The sequence below is a fragment of the Leptinotarsa decemlineata genome, unplaced genomic scaffold, assembly GCF_025532065.1.
Source record: "Leptinotarsa decemlineata unplaced genomic scaffold, Ldec_3_MD MMD2_tig00000035_RagTag_RagTag, whole genome shotgun sequence".
NCBI classification, from domain to species: Eukaryota; Metazoa; Arthropoda; class Insecta; order Coleoptera; family Chrysomelidae; genus Leptinotarsa; species Leptinotarsa decemlineata.
In genome coordinates, this window is record NW_027412540.1 from 2,829,867 (window position 1) to 2,850,244 (window position 20,378).

General features: G+C 33.6%; 2 protein-coding genes, 1 long non-coding RNA gene and 1 other non-coding gene across 4 annotated transcripts in view; 1 reads left to right on the forward strand and 3 right to left on the reverse strand.

Moving 5' to 3' along the window:
- Positions 1-14,030, forward strand: part of LOC111515393 (alpha-tocopherol transfer protein-like) — a 28,433-nt gene extending 14,403 nt beyond the window's left edge. The window contains exons 4-6 of the mRNA XM_023171618.2: positions 7,236-7,429; positions 13,354-13,570; positions 13,667-14,030. Coding sequence (XP_023027386.1) covers positions 7,236-7,429; positions 13,354-13,570; positions 13,667-13,866 — 611 coding nt within the window. The 3' untranslated portion in view covers positions 13,867-14,030. The remainder of the gene's footprint in view (positions 1-7,235; positions 7,430-13,353; positions 13,571-13,666) is intronic.
- LOC141480966 (uncharacterized) lies at positions 1,188-8,501 on the reverse strand. The gene is made up of 3 exons (XR_012464670.1): positions 8,431-8,501; positions 2,617-2,786; positions 1,188-1,318 (listed from the first exon to the last, which is right to left on the reverse strand). It is a non-coding gene; the product is annotated as an uncharacterized lncRNA (long non-coding RNA).
- Positions 7,953-8,034, reverse strand: TRNAS-AGA (transfer RNA serine (anticodon AGA)). The gene has a single exon. It is a non-coding gene; the product is annotated as a tRNA-Ser (tRNA).
- On the reverse strand, positions 14,021-15,635 carry LOC111515392 (uncharacterized). Its single transcript, XM_023171617.2, has 2 exons — positions 15,364-15,635; positions 14,021-15,310 (listed from the first exon to the last, which is right to left on the reverse strand). Exons 1-2 carry the CDS (start codon positions 15,527-15,529, stop codon positions 14,115-14,117), a joined length of 1,362 nt encoding a protein of 453 aa, XP_023027385.2. The 5' UTR covers positions 15,530-15,635; the 3' UTR covers positions 14,021-14,114.
- Positions 15,636-20,378: the final 4,743 nt, after the last annotated feature.

Below are 20,378 nucleotides of genomic sequence, written 5' to 3' on the forward strand. Positions count from 1 at the left end.
ATGAAAAGCCATATTAAAAAACTAATCAATACAGTTTATTGTATGATTTTCATTATAAAAGGGTTTTACAAAAACCGCGACACGTGTTTCGCTATACAATAGTTTCCTCAAGGATAAACTGAGAGTTACTTCTAAATTACAACCATTTTATACTCTACTCGTCTACCTAAATAACGAATCTACCTGAAAAGGTCAGGTATGAATTCATTAACAATATAAATAAATTTTTCAAAAGTATACCTGTTAATATACCTAAATATTTTTACCTGCAAATGAACAGATTCATTAATGGTGAATAATTGAATTCAGTTTGATCGTTCATAAGATGTTGATAGTTTTTGAATTTGTTTATTTCCATACTCTCCAACAGGTGAAGTTTCAAACCTTTCTTCTGAAAATGGAAGGGTTTGTATTCATGGTTGAACTAATGTCCACCTGAGAATAAATGACTGGCATATGTGGAAATTATTTTTCCATTCTGAAAACTATATTTATGTTCCTTCATGCGGGCTTTGATCGTTCTTCCAATTTGACCTATATAAAACATCGGAAACATCCTCTTCTCTCCTCTTCGGAAAGAAGAGGATAAAAATTATATAACGTTAACCTACTTAGGCCAACCCACTAGAAATATTTCAGATTTTCTGCACAGCAAAGGTATAAGTACTGCTTTCAAAACCAACAACAACCTAGGCCTATTGTATAGCGAAACACGTGTCGCGGTTTTTGTAAAACCCTTTTATAATGAAAATCATACAATAAACTGTACTGATTAGTTTTTCAAATCCTTAAAGTATATGTAGGGGATATAAATATCGATATTTTTAAAAAAGGATCAAACGATACCAACAATTATTTAAAAATTATAAATTCAAATGGTTACATATCCCACACAAACAAACCAACGAGAGTTACAAAAGACACAAAATCTACGATCGACCACATTTTCGCCAAAATACAAGACAACTTAAAAAATGAAATTGAAATTGAGCCTATCATATTTCTAACGACAGACCATTATACACCTTATATATACTTTCACCTACCTGGATATGAAACCACCAAAGAGAAAAGCACAAACAAAACAAGTTACATAAACTATGAAAAATTGAAAAATCTTTTAGAGGGAGAAAAATGGGAAAACGTCCTTCAATCAAACGAGTAACAAACATCTGTATTGTATTGTATTGATAAATCAAATGAATACATTATTGACACAACAAAAGTACAATCTTCCTTCGGAAATAAATACTACAAAAAAATCAAACCATGGATCACTGTTGGTCTTATCACACCTATCATCGAACATAGGGGTCGCCTGAAAAAAAAACTCATTAGAAATTTCTCAAATGAAACTGAAAAAGACTACAGAAATAAACTCAATACCTTTAAAGATAAAGATAAAGCAAATATATTTAATGCATTATTTACAAACTTGGGTATAAATACAAATGTATTAATATGAAGCAAAACTTTCCTGAACGTGACAAAATTGACTCAACCATTTTTCTTGAACCGGTAACGGAAAACGAAATTATTATTTATCTATCAAACCTACAAAATAAATGTTCCTCGGGCCCAGAAAACCTCTCATTGAAAACTATACAAACTGTAAATGAGTACATAATATACCCATTAATCCATATATTCAATTTATGTCTTACTAGTGGAAACATTCTAAAACAATGGAAAAAATCACTCGTCACTCCGATTTTTAAGATAGGTAACCGTTGTCAAATAAATACCTACAGGCCAATATCCGTCATCAACAATCTAGCAAAAATCTTTGAACAAGTAATTAAAAAAAGATTGACGGAGTTTTTTCGCAAGCATAACGTTATTACTGACAGGCAGTATGGTTTCATCCAAAATTCAAACACTGAAAACTCAGTAGTTGATTTTCTAGAGCAAACAGTCAAGGCCCTGGACAAATCATTGAAATGCATAGCAGTTTTTCTAGACCGAGTTAAGGCCTTTAACACAGTATCACACGAAATTCTACTAAATAAATTGAGTCACTACGGCATTCGTGGTCTCACACAAATTCTTATGTCCAATTATTTAACAAATAGAGTCCAGAGAGTAAAAATTGGGAATGAGGTAAGTACGGAGTCAATAGTGAAAATCGGGGTGCCTCAAGAAACAGTGTTGAGTCCAATAAATTTGTAGCATTTACACCAACATTCATTAGTTAACCACATAATTTGTTTCTGAAACTACACTCTATAAAGTGTCACGAAAATGTATGTGGGTATGCTGCTATTAAACAAGTGTCATCAATTAAATATTTAGGGGTAGTTCTAGACCAACTCATACGATGGTCTGATCATATCATGCATGTTAACAAACGCCTTAGAACACTTTTACAAAGTTTTTATTCTCTAAAAGACATCCTCTCCACAAAAAAACCTCATGATGCTCTACAACTCCCTAGCCCAATCAATTCTGTCTTACTGCATCACAATATGGGGTGGAGCTTTCAACAACACACTGAACATTATACAAACAACACAAAACACACTATTAAAAATTATCCTGAAAATAAATAAACGTTTTTCCACCGATAAGCTATATCAGGAAGCAAATATATTGAATGTTAAACTATTATACACTCACCAACGTTTGAAGAAAATGTTCATAAATCAAGAGAAATTCAACCAGAAAAATAATATAATAAGCAGGTCTACCAAAAACATGAATGTTAATGTCCAATCCTTTAAAAAAACATTAATACAAAGAACATTCTTTTTTTCGGTCCCAAATTTTTCAACGCCTTACCAATTGACCTAAAACAGATTTCAAAAATGAAGAAATACAATATTGAAACAAAAAAATGTGTTATGAATTATTCTAAGAAATTTTATGATATACTGAATACAAAACCAACCTAAAAAAAAAACAAGTGTTGACACTTCCTCTGTGTTGATCACATCCGGAAGTAAAATATTCAATATCAGAAATATAGTTTATTTTGCTCACTCACCATGTCAAACAATATATATTTAACTCTAAATTTCTCTGATCGAGCACATGGCAGACAGGCAATTTTACCTAGGTTAATGTGGTCGATCTCGAAATTTATTCTAAAGAGCAATATGTTAAGATTCAATACTCTGTTCTCTAATTTTAAGAAAATAAAAAATTGAATTGAAATTGAATTGAATTGAAATTGAATTGAAATTGAATTGAAATTGAATTGAAATTGAATTGAAATTGAATTGAAATTGAATTGAAATTGAATTGAAATTGAATTGAATTGAATTGAAATTGAATTGAAATTGAATTGAAATTGAATTGAAATTGAATTGAAATTGAATTGAAATTGAATTGAAATTGAATTGAAATTGAATTGAAATTGAATTGAAATTGAATTGAAATTGAATTGAAATTGAATTGAAATTGAATTGAAATTGAATTGAAATTGAATTGAAATTGAATTGAAATTGAATTGAAATTGAATTGAAATTGAATTGAAATTGAATTGAAATTGAATTGAAATTGAATTGAAATTGAATTGAAATTGAATTGAAATTGAATTGAAATTGAATTGAAATTGAATTGAAATTGAATTGAAATTGAATTGAAATTGAATTGAAATTGAATTGAAATTGAATTGAAATTGAATTGAAATTGAATTGAAATTGAATTGAAATTGAATTGAAATTGAATTGAAATTGAATTGAAATTGAATTGAAATTGAATTGAAATTGAATTGAAATTGAATTGAAATTGAATTGAAATTGAATTGAAATTGAATTGAAATTGAATTGAAATTGAATTGAAATTGAATTGAAATTGAATTGAAATTGAATTGAAATTGAAATTGAATTGAAATTGAATTGAAATTGAATTGAAATTGAATTGAAATTGAATTGAAATTGAATTGAAATTGAATTGAAATTGAATTGAAATTGAATTGAAATTGAATTGAAATTGAATTGAAATTGAATTGAAATCGAATTGAAATCGAATTGAAATCGAATTGAAATCGAATTGAAATCGAATTGAAATCGAATTGAAATCGAATTGAAATCGAATTGAAATCGAATTGAAATCGAATTGAAATCGAATTGAAATCGAATTGAAATCGAATTGAAATCGAATTGAAATCGAATTGAAATCGAATTGAAATCGAATTGAAATCGAATTGAAATCGAATTGAAATCGAATTGAAATCGAATTGAAATCGAATTGAAATCGAATTGAAATCGAATTGAAATCGAATTGAAATCGAATTGAAATTGAATTGAAATTGAATTGAAATTGAATTGAATGATCAGTTTGATCTTCCTCTTGAAGATGATCACTTGGTGATCGAAACACGTGTTTGGTGTTAGGAGAAAACTCCAGTAATATTCATTACTACACCAAAGGTTCCAAACAGTGTATAACAAGTCATTTATGTGCGCGTATGAAACAGCTACCAGAAAATGATTCATTACTCAGTTTTTCATCCTTCGCTTTCGCGACCGAGGTTTTCAGTGTCACTATTTTCCGAGTTTGAAGGCCGTGGATTTTTGGAATTTCTTCCTGACGTTTCGCTGGCACGGGTGGCTATCTTCCTCAGAGATTTATACACTCTGATTTGATTTTTTAAAGAAAACAATTAACATATTTGCATTGAAACTGACATTGTGGCTACGTTATATAGATAACACCTTCGTCATCTGGAAATATGGAAATATGGAGACTGAACAGAAGCAGCGGATAGCATTCCTAGATGTACCAAGTGTACCAAAAACCCACGCACACGGATAGGTATCTGCACGCACTATCGAACCATCATCCTAGTCAGAATAGAGGAGTCATCTCCTCTCTAACGGAATGAGCTGAAAGAATATGTGGACCGGAACATCTAGAGGAAGAACTGGAACATCTTCAAGTGAACTTGATATCGAGTGGATACAGTGTACCCGAGATTAGCAAAGACATGAAGCTGGAGAGTTCTATGACTCAAAACGGAGAGAAGGCTAAGATAGTTGCACGCGCGTATCTTCCTTATATCCCTAAGGTCACAGATAGAATTGGAAAACTCTTGGGGAAACACGACAATGAAACAGTTTTCAAATCCACCAAGGAGATACAACAAAGCCTCAGGTCGGCTAAAGACAAAAGGGACCCACTATCAGGAGCAGGGGTTTATAGCATACCGTGCACTTGTGGGATGGTATACATCGGATCCACCAGAAAATCCATTGGAACAAGGCTCAATGAGCATGAAAAAAACTACAGACTAGGTCAAACGGACAAGTCGGCTGTGGCAGAACACGCACTCAGTGAAGAAAACCATAGGATTCTGCTTGAAAACACGGAACTCATTGCCCCCGATCAGGGATACCGCAGCCGACTGGTACGGGGGCAATAGAAATCCACAAACGTACGTATAATTTAAAGAGAAAAGAAGCTGTGAACCTCAATCAAATATGGAATCCCATTCCAAGAAGTTCAAGAATAGCAAACATCATGACGGCAGTTAGAAAAGGATCAACGAATGTTATTGACAATTTACCAAATCCAGTTACAGGTATTATCACATCAAACTACTTGAATCAACATAAACACGCTATATGTAATTAATCTAAGCCAGGTACAGGTATTAGCATACCAAACTACCTGAGGAATCAACATGAATACGCGTTACGCAGCCATAATATCCAGTCATCGGGTATATCAACTCAGGATGTATAAACCTCTGAGGAAGCTAACCACTCGAGCCAGCGAAACGTCAGGAATAAATTCCAAAAATACACGACCTTCAAACCCGGCAAATAGTGACATTATAAACATGATAATGTAAATTTGATAAATACTAAACTTTTGTCTAGAAATATTGTAACGTACATGAAAAATTGTGACGTTTGCGAAGAAAAAAAATCACTAAAATATTCGATATAACTGTCTTTTTTCCAAAACCTCCATTTATTTTTTAGGTAATATTCAGCATAACCAATGTTCGAAAAAAAATCACTAAAATATTGGATATAACTGTCTTTTTTCCAAAACCTCCATTTATTTTTTAGGTAATATTCAGCATAACCAATGTTCGTGTATCCGTCCTATATTCCTGATACTTTCGAGATTATATTTTCATAGATGATGGTTGATACGTAATTACCTCAGTAGCAGAATCTTATATAGACACTTTCACTCTTTTTGCAAAAAATAATTTCATAATCTGTATATTACCTATACCTATATCAATATATAGGGAAAAAATTAACTAATCCAGTATAAAAATGACGGAACCTTGAATTTCCTGAACCTGAATTTCAACTGAACTTCAATCATTTTATAAGAAATATGATACAGAACACATTAATGAATGAGTTGTAATTGAAATAGTGTGTGCCTAATATACGACTTCAGTGATCCAAAATAATTTTTTAAGTGCATATTAGCCGTACATATTTTTTCAGCTAATGGAAATTAAAAATGTTCAATTTTTTCATTTGAAATGGAGTTCTCAAATAAGGATTTGTGATATGTTACTGTCTTATACATGCAAGAATGAAACTTTTCAGAGAGACTGATAAAATATAAAAATGATAGATAATGATAATCTGAACGTTAATTTTAACGTCGAAATCAGACTTATTGAATGAAATCAAGCGAAATCTGATAAAGGAATGAGTGTACTTCAGGCATGTGGAAAATGGATTTTCCGATACCCAAATCTGAAAAAAATTATTCAAATATCATTTCTCATCGACAGGTTCTCTTCAGGTTCTCTTCAGGTTCCTTTTCGAGGTTCTACAAAAAAATTGATTGCATACGATAAAAAAATACCATAAAATCGTTTTTTTTTTCACTTTGAACAAATTTTTCTGATTCGCCATGAGGAAATTTTGATTTATGAAAATCATATCTATTTCATTTTTACCGAAACGGCTTAAAATATTAAAGACATTAGTTTATGAAATCAGTTAAATTTTGATGTGGAATGTCAAACTAATAGAAAACTAATAGCAATATCATAAAATTTCATAAAACTTTTGGAGAACTTAGTGCTTTCTATAATTTTTCTACACTTGAACTAAAGCACTGTCTTAAGACGCGCGTTTCGCTAAACAAGTTGACATTATATTTGTTTTGAATGCTTCAAAAGTTGTGACTTTAATTTTTCTGATTTACAATGTATGAACATTGAGTAGAACAAATATTAGCTTTGTGAAGATTTGTACAAAATTTGTGTTGCTGCCTGCTCTACTGATAATGAAACTGAATTTTCTATCAAGGTGTTTTCGATCTGGATAAATTTACGAATGCGGACATGTGTCGAATCCATGGGATCGTTTACGAGACTCTTATGGAAGACGAAGAAAATCAAGTACGAGGATATGTACATTTCGCTGACGGTCAAGGAGTGGGATTCGCCTATCTGACGTTGTTCACCATCAAGGAGGCTGTGCGCATTGTCAAAAATGGAGAGGTAAGAGGAAAGTTTAAGATGTAAGCAATGAATATGTGGCAAATTTCCAAATCAATAACTTTATTCACATACTCAAGTACAATTCAAAACATTTATATCACTTCACAATGATTTCACTAATTTTACTGATTTACATGGCTCACTATCGCTGCCGTATAAGAACTACTTTTGGGCGGATTTTGATAATTACAAATAAGAATGAGTATTACTGGAGTTTTATCTCAACACCAAACCGTTATTTTTAACCACTCGACATGTGTTTCAATCACCAAGAGGAAGTTTAATCTTCCTCTTGATATAGAATAACGTGAATGTATATTTCGTCGTATTCTTTTCAGCAAACCCTTTCATTTAATATCCATATCAATGAAGTGCTTAAAAAACTAGTCTACCTTTTGGAAGGTTCAACATATATTACATTAAAAGTGACTCTATGTTAGTTTTCTTACATGAATGCGTAGATACAATTGCAAACAAACCTGTAATTAAAAAAAAAGACGATTCATGCCACATTAAAAAATACCGCAGTCGGTAGGATTCGAACCTACGCTCCCAGAGGGAATCTGATTTCTAGTCAGACGCCTTAACCGCTCGGCCACGACTGCCTTGCTGTTAGAGAAAGAATAACAACACATGTCTACAAGAGGAGAATAGAACTAACTATCTAACAAAACTATTGATTTAACACTTTCGTACATTGCATATTATGTGATACGTAAGAAGTTCGGAAATTAGTTTTTTTTAGAAGAGCACACAAAATTTCAGGACAAGCCGCAGGCGAGTCCTGGAAGTCTGCGAGTTAAAATAAATTATTTTTGCAGCAACCGTATAGAATATAGAATAACAAATCGATGAGACACATTATTAAATTTCTTTGTAGAAAAAAAATCGAACATTTTAAATCTTGATTGTATTGTATTACATTTGATTTTCAAGCAATAATCGTGCTATATCAGCAACTGCTGCATTGAAAATGTCATAAGGCACATCTTCAAACTCACCATCGCTGTGCTTTTTATAGTTTATCGCGATACTTGCGAACAAAAACCATGCAAACTTTCAAAAATCAAAATGTCAACTAATTCCATGTCAAATAGTCTTTATTTCGCTGCTATGGTAATGATCAACTATACCTATTTATCAAAACCATACCTACCCACCAAGCTTTTCATATTCACAATAACAACGATGTGATTCTTCCCAGCCTAGTTCAGGAAGTAGGTACGGAAAGTAACCACTTCCCGTACGATTGCTGAAAAAAAAATCTAATCGCATATGAAAATATACCCAGTAATCAAAAATGTGTGGTACAGCAGAAATGTAGGAGTTGTATATACGTAGGTACGAAATAATAACGGGTTTCATTCCGGTGTTTTTCTATTTTTTCAAACGGTTTTATTCAGCTTTCCCTGTCTGAAAAAAGTAGGACCATTGTGGGAGAAAAGTAAGACATAATTTGGGGTTTTCATAAATTGTTTACGTTTCGTGATCCAAAGCCTCCTTTCTCATAAAATATGACGAACTGTCCTGTCTTTGTTGCTACGCCTGCAGCTCAGATCTCCATTATTCAACTTTATTCTCTCGATGGACAGTGTTCAGAGAGTAGCCCTGCAAATGATCTGAGCCTATACAAATGAAGGTTTTCCTGTGTGTTTTATTTTATGTGTTTTTTACTATTTTTTGTTTCTCATAGATCTATTTGCCAATCTGGTTCCGTTCCAGAGATTTTGGAACCCCCATGATTAGTTCAGTGCCTATACAGGCTGATTCACGGTGGATGGCACATTAGACGTTTCTGGTGAACCAGACAACGGATCACTTTGAAAATTTAATGGAGGGCATATTCGGACATTCTCTAGCCAACTAAAATATTTTCGACAATGCGGTGTTGCCGCTTCTATTAGAAAGCAGTAGCAACTTTGATTTTTCAAATGGAACACTCTGTATATAATATTATTTTTGGAATCTCCAACAATTGCCCGACAACTTTTCTTGATATTTCCCTATACCTATCTGTTACCGTTTTCGAAATAAAAATTAATTTCAATTTTTTTCTTCGAAAATCATGACTTCTAAAAATGCCGATATCTTTTAGTTAAGAAGTACTATGATATCGAAATTTGGTTTGGAGTTAGGTGATACTTGGACACTTCCCACACGTCAGCCTAATCTCCGTTACTTCAATACAGGGTGGTAAAAAAATACAGTTTTTTCGTTTGCTTGAAAAAGTTGCTGAAATTTGATTATTTTAAATGGAACACCCTGTATATTATTGAAAATTCAGAAAGCTGCCGAAATTTGCTTTCTTTCTATGTATATCATACCTATACCTAACTAGTCAAGTTTCGGACTTATGAACATTTATTTGTGAAAATGTCCCTTCAGAATGGTATTTCCATTCGGTATTTGGTAAGCAGGCCATGATTACTATTTGACAGTAGCGTTGTGACATTCTCCTAATAATATCGACATTTTCGTCACTTCCGAAGTTGCAAATATCTTCAAAACGATGGAACAAAACTATTCAAACGAAGTTCTTATGAATTTGTTTATTATTTTTGGACAGTGTGACAAAATTATCAGCAGAACATGTAGAAAGTTCAATGAAATGTATCCGAATCTACCGCCAATGAACCTCAAGAAATTTATACGAATTCAGAACAATTTCAATATGTTTGGATAAACTTTAAAAAAGCACCAAGGAACTTGAAATTGGAAATATTGATATGAATAATTATAAAAAAGTAAAACAATCATGTGGAATATTTCAAAATATGTTCGAATCGCTGGCCGTTCACTTCCAAGCACTTTAAAATGCGGGTGTTGACTGCTTTCGTGGTGGCAGATCTGATTTCATTGGGATCCAAATCTTCAAATGTTTGGGCAATCCTTTCTAACAATTCATCTCTCGAACGCACGGGTATTTTGTAAACTTTTTCTTTAAACATTCCCCACAAATAAAAATCTAATGGATTAAGATCGGGTGATCTCGCTGGCCAATTCCATGGTCCCAAGCGCCTCATCCACCGATCGACAAATAGTCTATCCAGTTCTGCGCTCACTTCTCTTGTGCAATGTGCAGGAGCTCCGTCTAGTTGGTACCAACAGTTTCGATAATCTTCGAGTGGCAGATTATCCACGAAACTGTCTACAGTATTCTCCAAAATATTCAGGTAGCTTCTGGATGTTAATGACTCCTCGTATATCACGTACCTCAATTTGTTGTCCATCAACATGCAGAAGACATTAAAACTAAATTTTTCTTGAAATCCGGCTTCTTTTGTGACGTGAGGATTTTCACTGGACCAATAATGACGATTTTTTCTATTGAAAATCCCTTCTCTCGAAAATTTCGATTCATCAATCCAAATAATTTTATTTAAAAAAAGTGGATCTTCTTGAATGCGTGTCAACAACATTTCACAAAATTCTACTCTCTGTTGAGGATCTTGAGGCTTCATTGCTTGAATTTTGGTGAATTTATAATCATGCATTTTATGTCTTCGCAAGATTCTTTGAACCGATGAATATTTTATACCCAAATCTTCTTCAGCACTTCTTATCGATGACTCGGGAAATGCGTGAAAATATGCTAAGACATTAATCTGGTTGTCTTCGAAAGTTACGGGTCGAGGCAAGTTTCTTGGTGCTTTTAAAGTTGATCCAAATGCATTGAAATTGTTCTGAATTCGTATAAATTTCTTGAGGTTCATTGGCGGTAGATTCGGATACATTTCATTGAACTTTCCACATGTTCTGCTGATAATTTTGTCACACTGTCCAAAAATAATAAACAAATTCATAAGAACTTCGTTTGAATAGTTTTGTTCCATCGTTTTGAAGGTATTTGCAACTTCTGAAGTGACGAAAATGTCGATATTATTAGGAGAATGTCACAACGCTACTGTCAAATAGTAATCATGGCCTGCTTACCAAATACCGAATGGAAATAGCATTCTGAAGGGACATTTTCACAAATAAATGTTCATAAGTCCGAAACTTGACTAGTTAGGTATAGGAATGATATACATAGAAAGAAAGCAAATTTCAGCAGCTTTCCGAATTTTCAATAATATACAGGGTGTTCCATTTAAAATAATCAAATTTCAGCAACTTTTTCAAGCAAACGAAAAAACTGTATTTTTTTACCACCCTGTATTGAAGTAACGGAGATTAGGCTGACGTGTGGGAAGTGTCCAAGTATCACCTAACTCCAAACCAAATTTCGATATCATAGTACTTCTTAACTAAAAGATATCGGCATTTTTAGAAGTCATGATTTTCGAAGAAAAAAATTGAAATTAATTTTTATTTCGCAAACGGTAACAGATAGGTATAGGGAAATATCAAGAAAATTTGTCGGGCAATTGTTGGAGATTCCAAAAATAATATTATATACAGAGTGTTCCATTTGAAAAATCAAAGTTGCTACTGCTTTCTAATAGAAGCGGCAACACCGCATTGTCGAAAATATTTTAGTTGGCTAGAGAATGTCCGAATATGCCCTCCATTAAATTTTCAAAGTGATCCGTTGTCTGGTTCACCAGAAACGTCTAATGTGCCATCCACCGTGAATCAGCCTGTATATGGATTCAAGGATCTGTGTCTGGCACACTCGCCAGCTTTCTCATTGCCTGAGTGTTCAGGCACCCAGTACATAGTCAACCTTATTCCTGGCAGTTCCTCAAGGCATTCCCAAACCGGGCTAGACATCACTTTTAAGTTTGTCAGTGCTTCTAGTGCATCCTAGCTCTCTGAAAATAACGATCCGCTCATTTCGTGGAGGCCTAGAATTATTGTTTTTTTCCCTTTTAGACCCGGGGTTCTTGTATAAGAGCAATATCAAACTCTTTCTTCTAAAGTACCATCGAAGCATTTTTGTTATACTTGAACTATTTCCCAAAATCAGTACTTATGTAAAGGCCCTTCAAGACCCTGAAAGTTACTATGCCAAGTCTATAGTAGGCCTTGAACATACTTCCCTCCAGGGTCCCGAAGGACCTTTTTTCTATGACAAAGACCAGAATTTGACCTTCCTTTTCTTCTTTTCTGTTGAGGAAGAGTCACCTTTACACTCTCAGAAAAAAATCTGTTTTTCCGTTAACCAGCTGTCGCACTCCTACGAACGACAACCCTCAGAAGTCGAAACTTGTGCGAGCTAAGGATTAACGAGGTCTTACCTTTTAACTTGTGATTCCTAACACGGGTCGGACGATAGCAAGTGAAGTTCGATCGTTCAGACTAGGACTTGAACCACCGACCAACACGGCAGTCAATTCGAGTGAGTGACCAAAGCACCCACGCCGAACCGCTTGGCTACCGACCGACCAACTTACGAGTACTATAGCCTGAGCACTGGGAAAATATAAATCATTAATTTCAGATGAAGATCTTTGAAATATTTGTGGATATCTAGGTTGAGGGAGAGACTCGCAAAGTAATTGGAGTTTCTAGTATTACGATTGTGTATTTCACAATACTAGATTCATAGGGGTATTAAAATTGAAGGAATCGAAGTTGCCTGAAAAAAAAAAAATTAAAATATGTTTTTCCATTAACCAGCTGTCGCTCCCCTATGAATAACGACTCTCAAAAGTGGAAACTTGTGCGAGCTAAGGAATAACGAGGTCCTACCTTTTAACGTGTGATTCTTAACACGTCTTGGACGATAGGAAGTGAAAATAGATCGTCCGGTTCGCACAGCGGTCGGATTGACTGAGTGGAGCTGATCACCCACGTCAACCCACCAGGCTACTTTCCCACCAAAGACGCATCTTGCTAGTTTATTTTTGGGGTCTTCTATGTGAGTTTTAATATGCTTTCCCATGATTATTGTGGTCATACTTGCGTCATTTGCAAAAATATAATATAAAAAATTATACAGGATACCAGAATTTGAAATGTTATTTTTCGTTTATTTTCAGAGAACTCTACCAATGAGACACAAAGAAGTGCATGGGATAAATGTTCATCCATCAATGAAATTTGCCCTTGATTTTGGAATGTCCCTCATTTCTGACAAAATAAAAAGCAGAGTCAGGCTCTATAGTAATTTGGAAGAATTTTTGAACAGTGGAAATATAGAAAAGGATATTCTTCCCAAAGAATACGGAGGAAATATGCCCATGTCCGAGATGATAGGTGAGAACAATGACTTTCCAATTCGACAAATCAAAATCCAACTAATTCCAATGTTCACGCTATAAGTACAATACATTCCTTTATATTTTCATTTAGAACTATGGAAAAAGGAGTTAGTCAATGCCCATCCCACTTTGATGTCTCATGACAAAATGGCAGTCAATGAAGAGCTATTCAGTGCTAAAGCAAAGGAAGGAGCGGTTTCTGCCCTAAAGAGAAATGCAGTTTCGTGTGGGTCAGAAGGTGATTCCTTATGCGGAATTAGTGGAAACTTTAGAAGATTAGAAGTAGATTGAGTAGTTTGTTATAAAATAACCTGAAGATACAAAAATAATTTCGCCAATCTCCATTTTCACCGACACATTACATCTTTTTCAGAACTGAATAATGTTATAACCTGTAGAATAATTCCTTTGTTTTTATGCTATGTATATTCAAAATAAAAATATATTTTAATAAACCCCAATTTTATTTCCAATGAAATTACATAAAATCAGTGTGTTTCAATATGAAATAATCATTTAGTCAATTATGTTTTCAAAAACTATTTCTTATACTTTTCTAATTCCAATAATAATTTAAAATGCAGTCCTTTAAGTCCCAGTTTAGCACTGTCATGACCTTTCAAAACACTCTCAATTACTTCATTTTGCATTTGGGTAGTAATGTTTTGAAGGCTAAGCTGTTTTGTTACCCAGTTTCTAACTTGCTCTGGACTAAACTCTCGAAATAAAACCAATTCATAATACAATTCTGAGTTATCGAATGCATTCCTAATTTCAATAATATCTTCGTATCTTATCTCAGATTCTAAATCATTAGATGTATATTGGATGTTGAATATTGATATAACCAGAATAAAGTGGTCTCTTGGGAGAGAATGAATGAATGCAAACAGCTCCACATTATCCTCCCTGGTCAAATCATCAATCACAACTAAATTTAAGCAACATCCATTTATTGATTCGAAAATTTTTGTCTGCCGACTTTTGTAGGACAAATGTGCTCCAAGAATGTCATGCACCAAACAAGGAATGAAATGTTTCCTAATAATATTAACAGTAAAAGTTTTACCAACTCCCTGCGAGCCTATAAATCCCAGGACTTTAACCCTTTCCTGCCAATTTCTCCTTTGTTCTAAAGTATGTACTATGACTTCGATAGGCGAAGGTTGTTCAAACACATTTTCTAATAAATCTTTCTGAACATTTTCAATTTGTAAAGCACTGTTCACAGAAATGAATCCATAACCATTATTTAAAGTGATGTAAAATGCAGTTAATACAGCTATCAATAACAGTAAAACAATCCATTTATTTGAACATCCTTTTTTTTGAATAGGGATAATGGGCTCTTTTTGGGTCTGACACTCGCTATCAATGACAAATTCTCTTCTTTGTCCAGTTTCATCTGTAACTGTATCGGTGGATGTTGGAATCAGAATTCTTCTCTTCAAAGCATTATCTGAAGCTTTATACCTTGCATCACCTATGCTCTTAAATCTGTTAAAAGATGATTCAAAATTGGTTCCCATCAACTTAGGATATCTTTCATCCCAATCAAAAGAGCTATCCACATCCATTGGTACTACACCACTGGAATTGTCCAAATAATGTGAGGAGTTCCTTTCTGAATAATTCTTATAAGTCGTATTTGATTGCATTTGCAGGCTAGTATCAGTGGTATCTAATGAAAGTTGATTGAATGAGTTTATGTTGCTCACACCATAGGAATTATCACCTGCAAAATAAGTCGAAATTTTTCATCTAAATTTACTGAATCATAACTCATACCAAATAATCGAGTGCATGATAAGTATCTCCTACTATTATAATTTCCATAAATTTCTTCTATTACCACTGTTCTTCTCACAATATCTGGGGAATAATGAAATTCGCTAATATTGTTTATATCTGATTCTGAACGAGATCTATTTAATTTGTTCTCATTTATGTTCATCGTTTTTGTTTACTGATATGAATATGATTTCCAATTTCCGTTGATTAACTCTAAAAAATTATCTCTAACACAGCAGCAGCAACTGAAAATTCATTTTTGAAAATCTCAGAACCACAGAAGACAAAAGTGTAAACAATCTATAGGACGTGTATCTCACGTCGCCACAGTTGCAACATGGCTCTAATGTTAGGAGGAAGGTGTCTGTTATACATCATTATCTGTTCAAAAATATTTTTGCGATTATAGGCGGCTATAAGCGAGCAAAAAAAGGCCATAGTGATTGGATTCATGTTTTTCCAATATAAAATTCTCAATTTTAACTCGAAATAATGTGAATTGGTAATTAGGTCAGATGAGGTTGGGAAGTCATGTTACGTTATTGATTGAAAACGTCTGAATTACAAATTCGAAATTCCAAAATTATATCATAGTTTAAGGTTTTTTCCTTTCCAAGATATAGGAGCCGAGTTCCAACTGTCACGAGACGTTCGTGTAACAGGTAGCGAGATTATTTCTGCTCCTGAATACTCAACAAAATTTTAATGCAATGCAGCAGATTTTCACCGCTCATGGAAATAATAGAATGTTAAATAACTGAATTTCAACAGGTACCACTTTCATTACTTTACTGTTGGAGATAAATTTTGGGGGCAAAAGTTATTGCTTTTCACTTCACCATCTTCCTAACACTAATTTCTTTTTCAAACAAGATTCATGTGGCTGTGATTGAATGAAATTAACGTACGAATGTCTTTTCTTACTGTTATCGTGACATGAGTGGATTTTTCTCCTCCGTGACATAAAATCGTAATGTTATGAAGGAAATGAGTGCTTCATCTTGAAATATTATCCAGATAGGTACTGATTAGGTGATATAACAAGAGTCTTATCCTGAAGTCCGCCTTGAGGATGACAGGGGGTTCCATGTGAGTGAAAATTTATATCTCATTCATATCCCATTTTGTGTACTGTTTCTATGAATGGTATCTGATTCGATTCCATAACGAATGAAGGAACTGAATTTAAGAATATTAAGAAAGAATTTAATATTAATTAAATTGAAAGGGGTATAGTTTTAGGAGTGATTAGTTTTAGAAAAAAAAAATGTTTTGACTTTCTATTCTTCCATCATTATAAAAAATGTGGGAATCTTTCAAAAGGAGGAGAAAAGCATCAATTAAAAAAAACCCACAAATATTTGTAGATCGTACATTTGAGTTGCTTTCAAATAAAAACCAGGAGAAAAAGCCCTCTCAAAACAACTACTTCCATATAAACATTGAATTACACGAATTTAAAAGTACTGTTCAAACAATTGCTCATATAATTTTGTTCAATTCAAATACATTTTTGTAAAGAGTTTATTTTGAATGTTGATGCTTTCTTTTTTTTTAGGAGTTTCCTACATTTTTCATATAAGCATGGGGGAATACAAAGCCAAAATATTTCCTTCTCAATGTTCATATAAAAGTAGTTGTTTCGAAATTACTTTTCTTTCAATGTAATTCAATGTTTATATGAAAATGGTTAGTTTGTATCTGAAAGTAAATTTATGCATGATCTTCACATCTTTGTAAAGAGTGAATTTTGACCTTAATTGCTTTTCTCGTTCTTACGAAAGTTTCTTCCTAATTTTTTGTGTAAAGATGGAGAAAAGTATATTTTCATTACGTTATTACGTCGAAATATAATCGATTACGTTGTTATAATTCGATTATGCTGATTATTCTGCTAGGAAATTCAAGAACAATTTGAAAGCTCATATAAAACTTCTATTTATTTGTTTAGGACAAACATCGTTGAGGCATAAAACCCGGGTTTTGTTTAGAGAGTCTATGCAAGCTTCTTAAAATTTAACTTTTATATATAAAGCATGTGCACATACAAAAGTTAAGAAATTGCCTAATTTAACTAAATTATCTAAATTTTAGTAGGAAAATAAAATATCGAGTGGTAACTCTGCAATTGTCATTTATTGTTATTGTACGGAAGCTAGAGATGGGAAATACCGTTCCTTCGTTGGAGCGCTCTATATAGTCGCGATCGCGACTGGAAAATACCGCGATTAAATACTGGGTTAATTGGGTTAATTTTTGGTTGAGCCTATAGAAATATCGGCTTCAATGAACTATACTCCGATTCAAATTTCAAATTTCTTTCCCACAAATAACTCCGCAAATGTATGTATTTGTTTATTTATTTTACGCGCTCATTTAGTTATTTCATCAGATAAACTCTTCCTTGAATCTTGAGTGATATTTTTGTGATGTTATAGTATAGATAGGATTATTATTTAATTTCGTGTAGGTACTTACCTTATTGTGAGCTCATTTTAGAACATTTGCTTTTCGGTTTTTATTTCATATAGAATTTTTATTTTGTTTGATTTCATTTATTCATTTTATCTTTGTGTTTATATTTGATTTTTTGTTAATTTTATGAAGTAAATTTTTAATTTTATTTCATGTATCTCATTTACCTGATGACAAATCATTCAAATAAAAAATGTTTCATATCGAACTCAACCAAACAATAATTGACTGCTTTGAATATCGACCAATACCGCCTAATACTCAATTGAGGGTAATACATGTGCCAAAAAGATCCATAACAGCTTGCGGATGATATATCGCGATGGTGTTCCATTCTTACTTTACCCACCACGACAGAGAGAAACGGTACAGTATACGTTCTACGTAAGTATCGTGTTCCTACTAGGAACAGTAGGAATTGAACTGAGAACCAGTGCTGCCGCAACGTCAATTCAAAACGTACCGAAATTTACAAGAAAATAGCACCCAAAATGTACTGCGCACGACTAGGCATGGCACGTGCGCATAAGTCATTTCAGACCAAATGCCAGTAATGCCAAACGTGTAATAATGTTATCTATTTAAATTCGGAAAATATATGGAGTAAAAAATTTGCTGGAAACTAAGAAATATTCCTTAAGAGAAAGATCATAATCAAAACATTTAATAAAAAGGTGTCTTTTTCCTTCTTCAAATTGCTCTTTCACGATTGCAAATGTGTTTTGTTTTAATTAGGTTTCTGTCACAATAGAATGAACAATACTAAAGACGTTTTCAAGTAGCTAGATTCGAGAATTTATTTTTACCTGTCCATATTCCTTTTTATTTTGACAAAACAATAAAACCAATTTCTCAAGGTGAGGTGTGAGGTTAGAAGTTGAAACTGCTGTTCTGCTGACTGACTGACAGATGACAGAACCACAGTTCACAGGCACAATACAGAACACAGGATTAAACAATGCAGAGTTATGATGATAGCTCGCAATTTTGACACAAGTACGGTATTTGCTGATCTGGAACTTGAAACACGGAATTGCATTGTTGCCACACATATTGTTGTTATTTTTTACTGTACTCGATGGGAGTCAACGTGAAAATGTAAAAAATTGGGATTATAGTAAATAGTACCGAATAGTCTACATATTGATCCGGGTAGTATCTTCGTATCAAAATCATGGAATAGTACCGAATGCGGTACAATAGTACCTTAACGGCAGCACTGCTGAGAACTGAGAGGCCAAGAAGCGACGCGACACGATGCGGTACGATACTCTGCGATAGATACCGTCTATTGAAAATACCGTCGCGCATCTTTCTTGAATACCGCGACGGTACGGTATCATAAAATCGCGCTCCAAAATACCGTTCCTCAAATACCGACCCATCTCTAGCGTGCCCAGTCACGACATACAATGCTACTGATACACTGGTACAGATATGTGACGTCACTTGTAGAACGTACAGAGATATTACGTCACTTGTGCAACGTACAGAGATATTACGTCACATTGGTATGCGTAATTTTAAATATAATGAATGGCTGGTTTTCTATTACTTTTTTCTATCCATTTATATATGTTAATAGAATAGTAATTAATTTTGAATCAATGATTGTTAGCAATGCGGTGGTTTCGTAACAATTTAATCAAGAAATATTTCACAGAGGGTTACACTCAGCCTGAAATCCTGTTTTTTTTTATTCTTTCACCATAATTTATGCATTTCTGTTAGGCAGTTACAAAGAATATTGAAAAAATTGAATCTGAAACGAAAAAATGAAGAATCACCCATCGATGTGGTTTTTGGGGTGTTAGAAGAAATTGAAGATGGTAGTGGAACCTGCCTAGGATACAAATCGTTATGGAGGAGGTGAAAACTGGTATATGGTATGCAAGTGAAAAGGAATTCTGTTTTGGAAATACTAAGGATAGCTGTTCCGGAAGGTGTTGAGGCAAGGTCACGTAGGAGGCTGAAGCGGCGTAAATACATAGTTCCAGGACCCAATTTTATATGGCACATGGATGGTTATGATAAACTGAAGCAATTTGGTTACGCAATCCACGGAGCTATAGATGGATTTTCCAGAAAAATATTGTGGCTACAAGTAGCTTCAAGTAATAACAATCCTAGGATAATAGCGTCATATTACTTAGAAACGATTAGAAAATTGAAAGTTGTGCCAACATTGCTGAGAACAAACGAAGGAATAGAAAATAGCATAGTTGGGTCTTTGCAGAACTATTTAAGGTATTATCACAATGACAATTTAGCAGGATTCAACAGTCATATTGAAGGAAAGAGTACTTCCAACCAAAAAATGTAATGCTTCTGGTCACAAATGCGACGACAGGGTATAAGTTATTGGATAAGTTTCTTCAAAGATCTCAAAGACAACATGAACTATGATGATAGTGATCAGCTAATTGTGGAAAGTCTCAGATACTGTTTTGGTTCTATTATTTGGGGTGAACTAGACCTTTTGGCGAAAGACCGGAACACACATAATATAAGGAAACAAAAAAAAAACTTGCATGTGA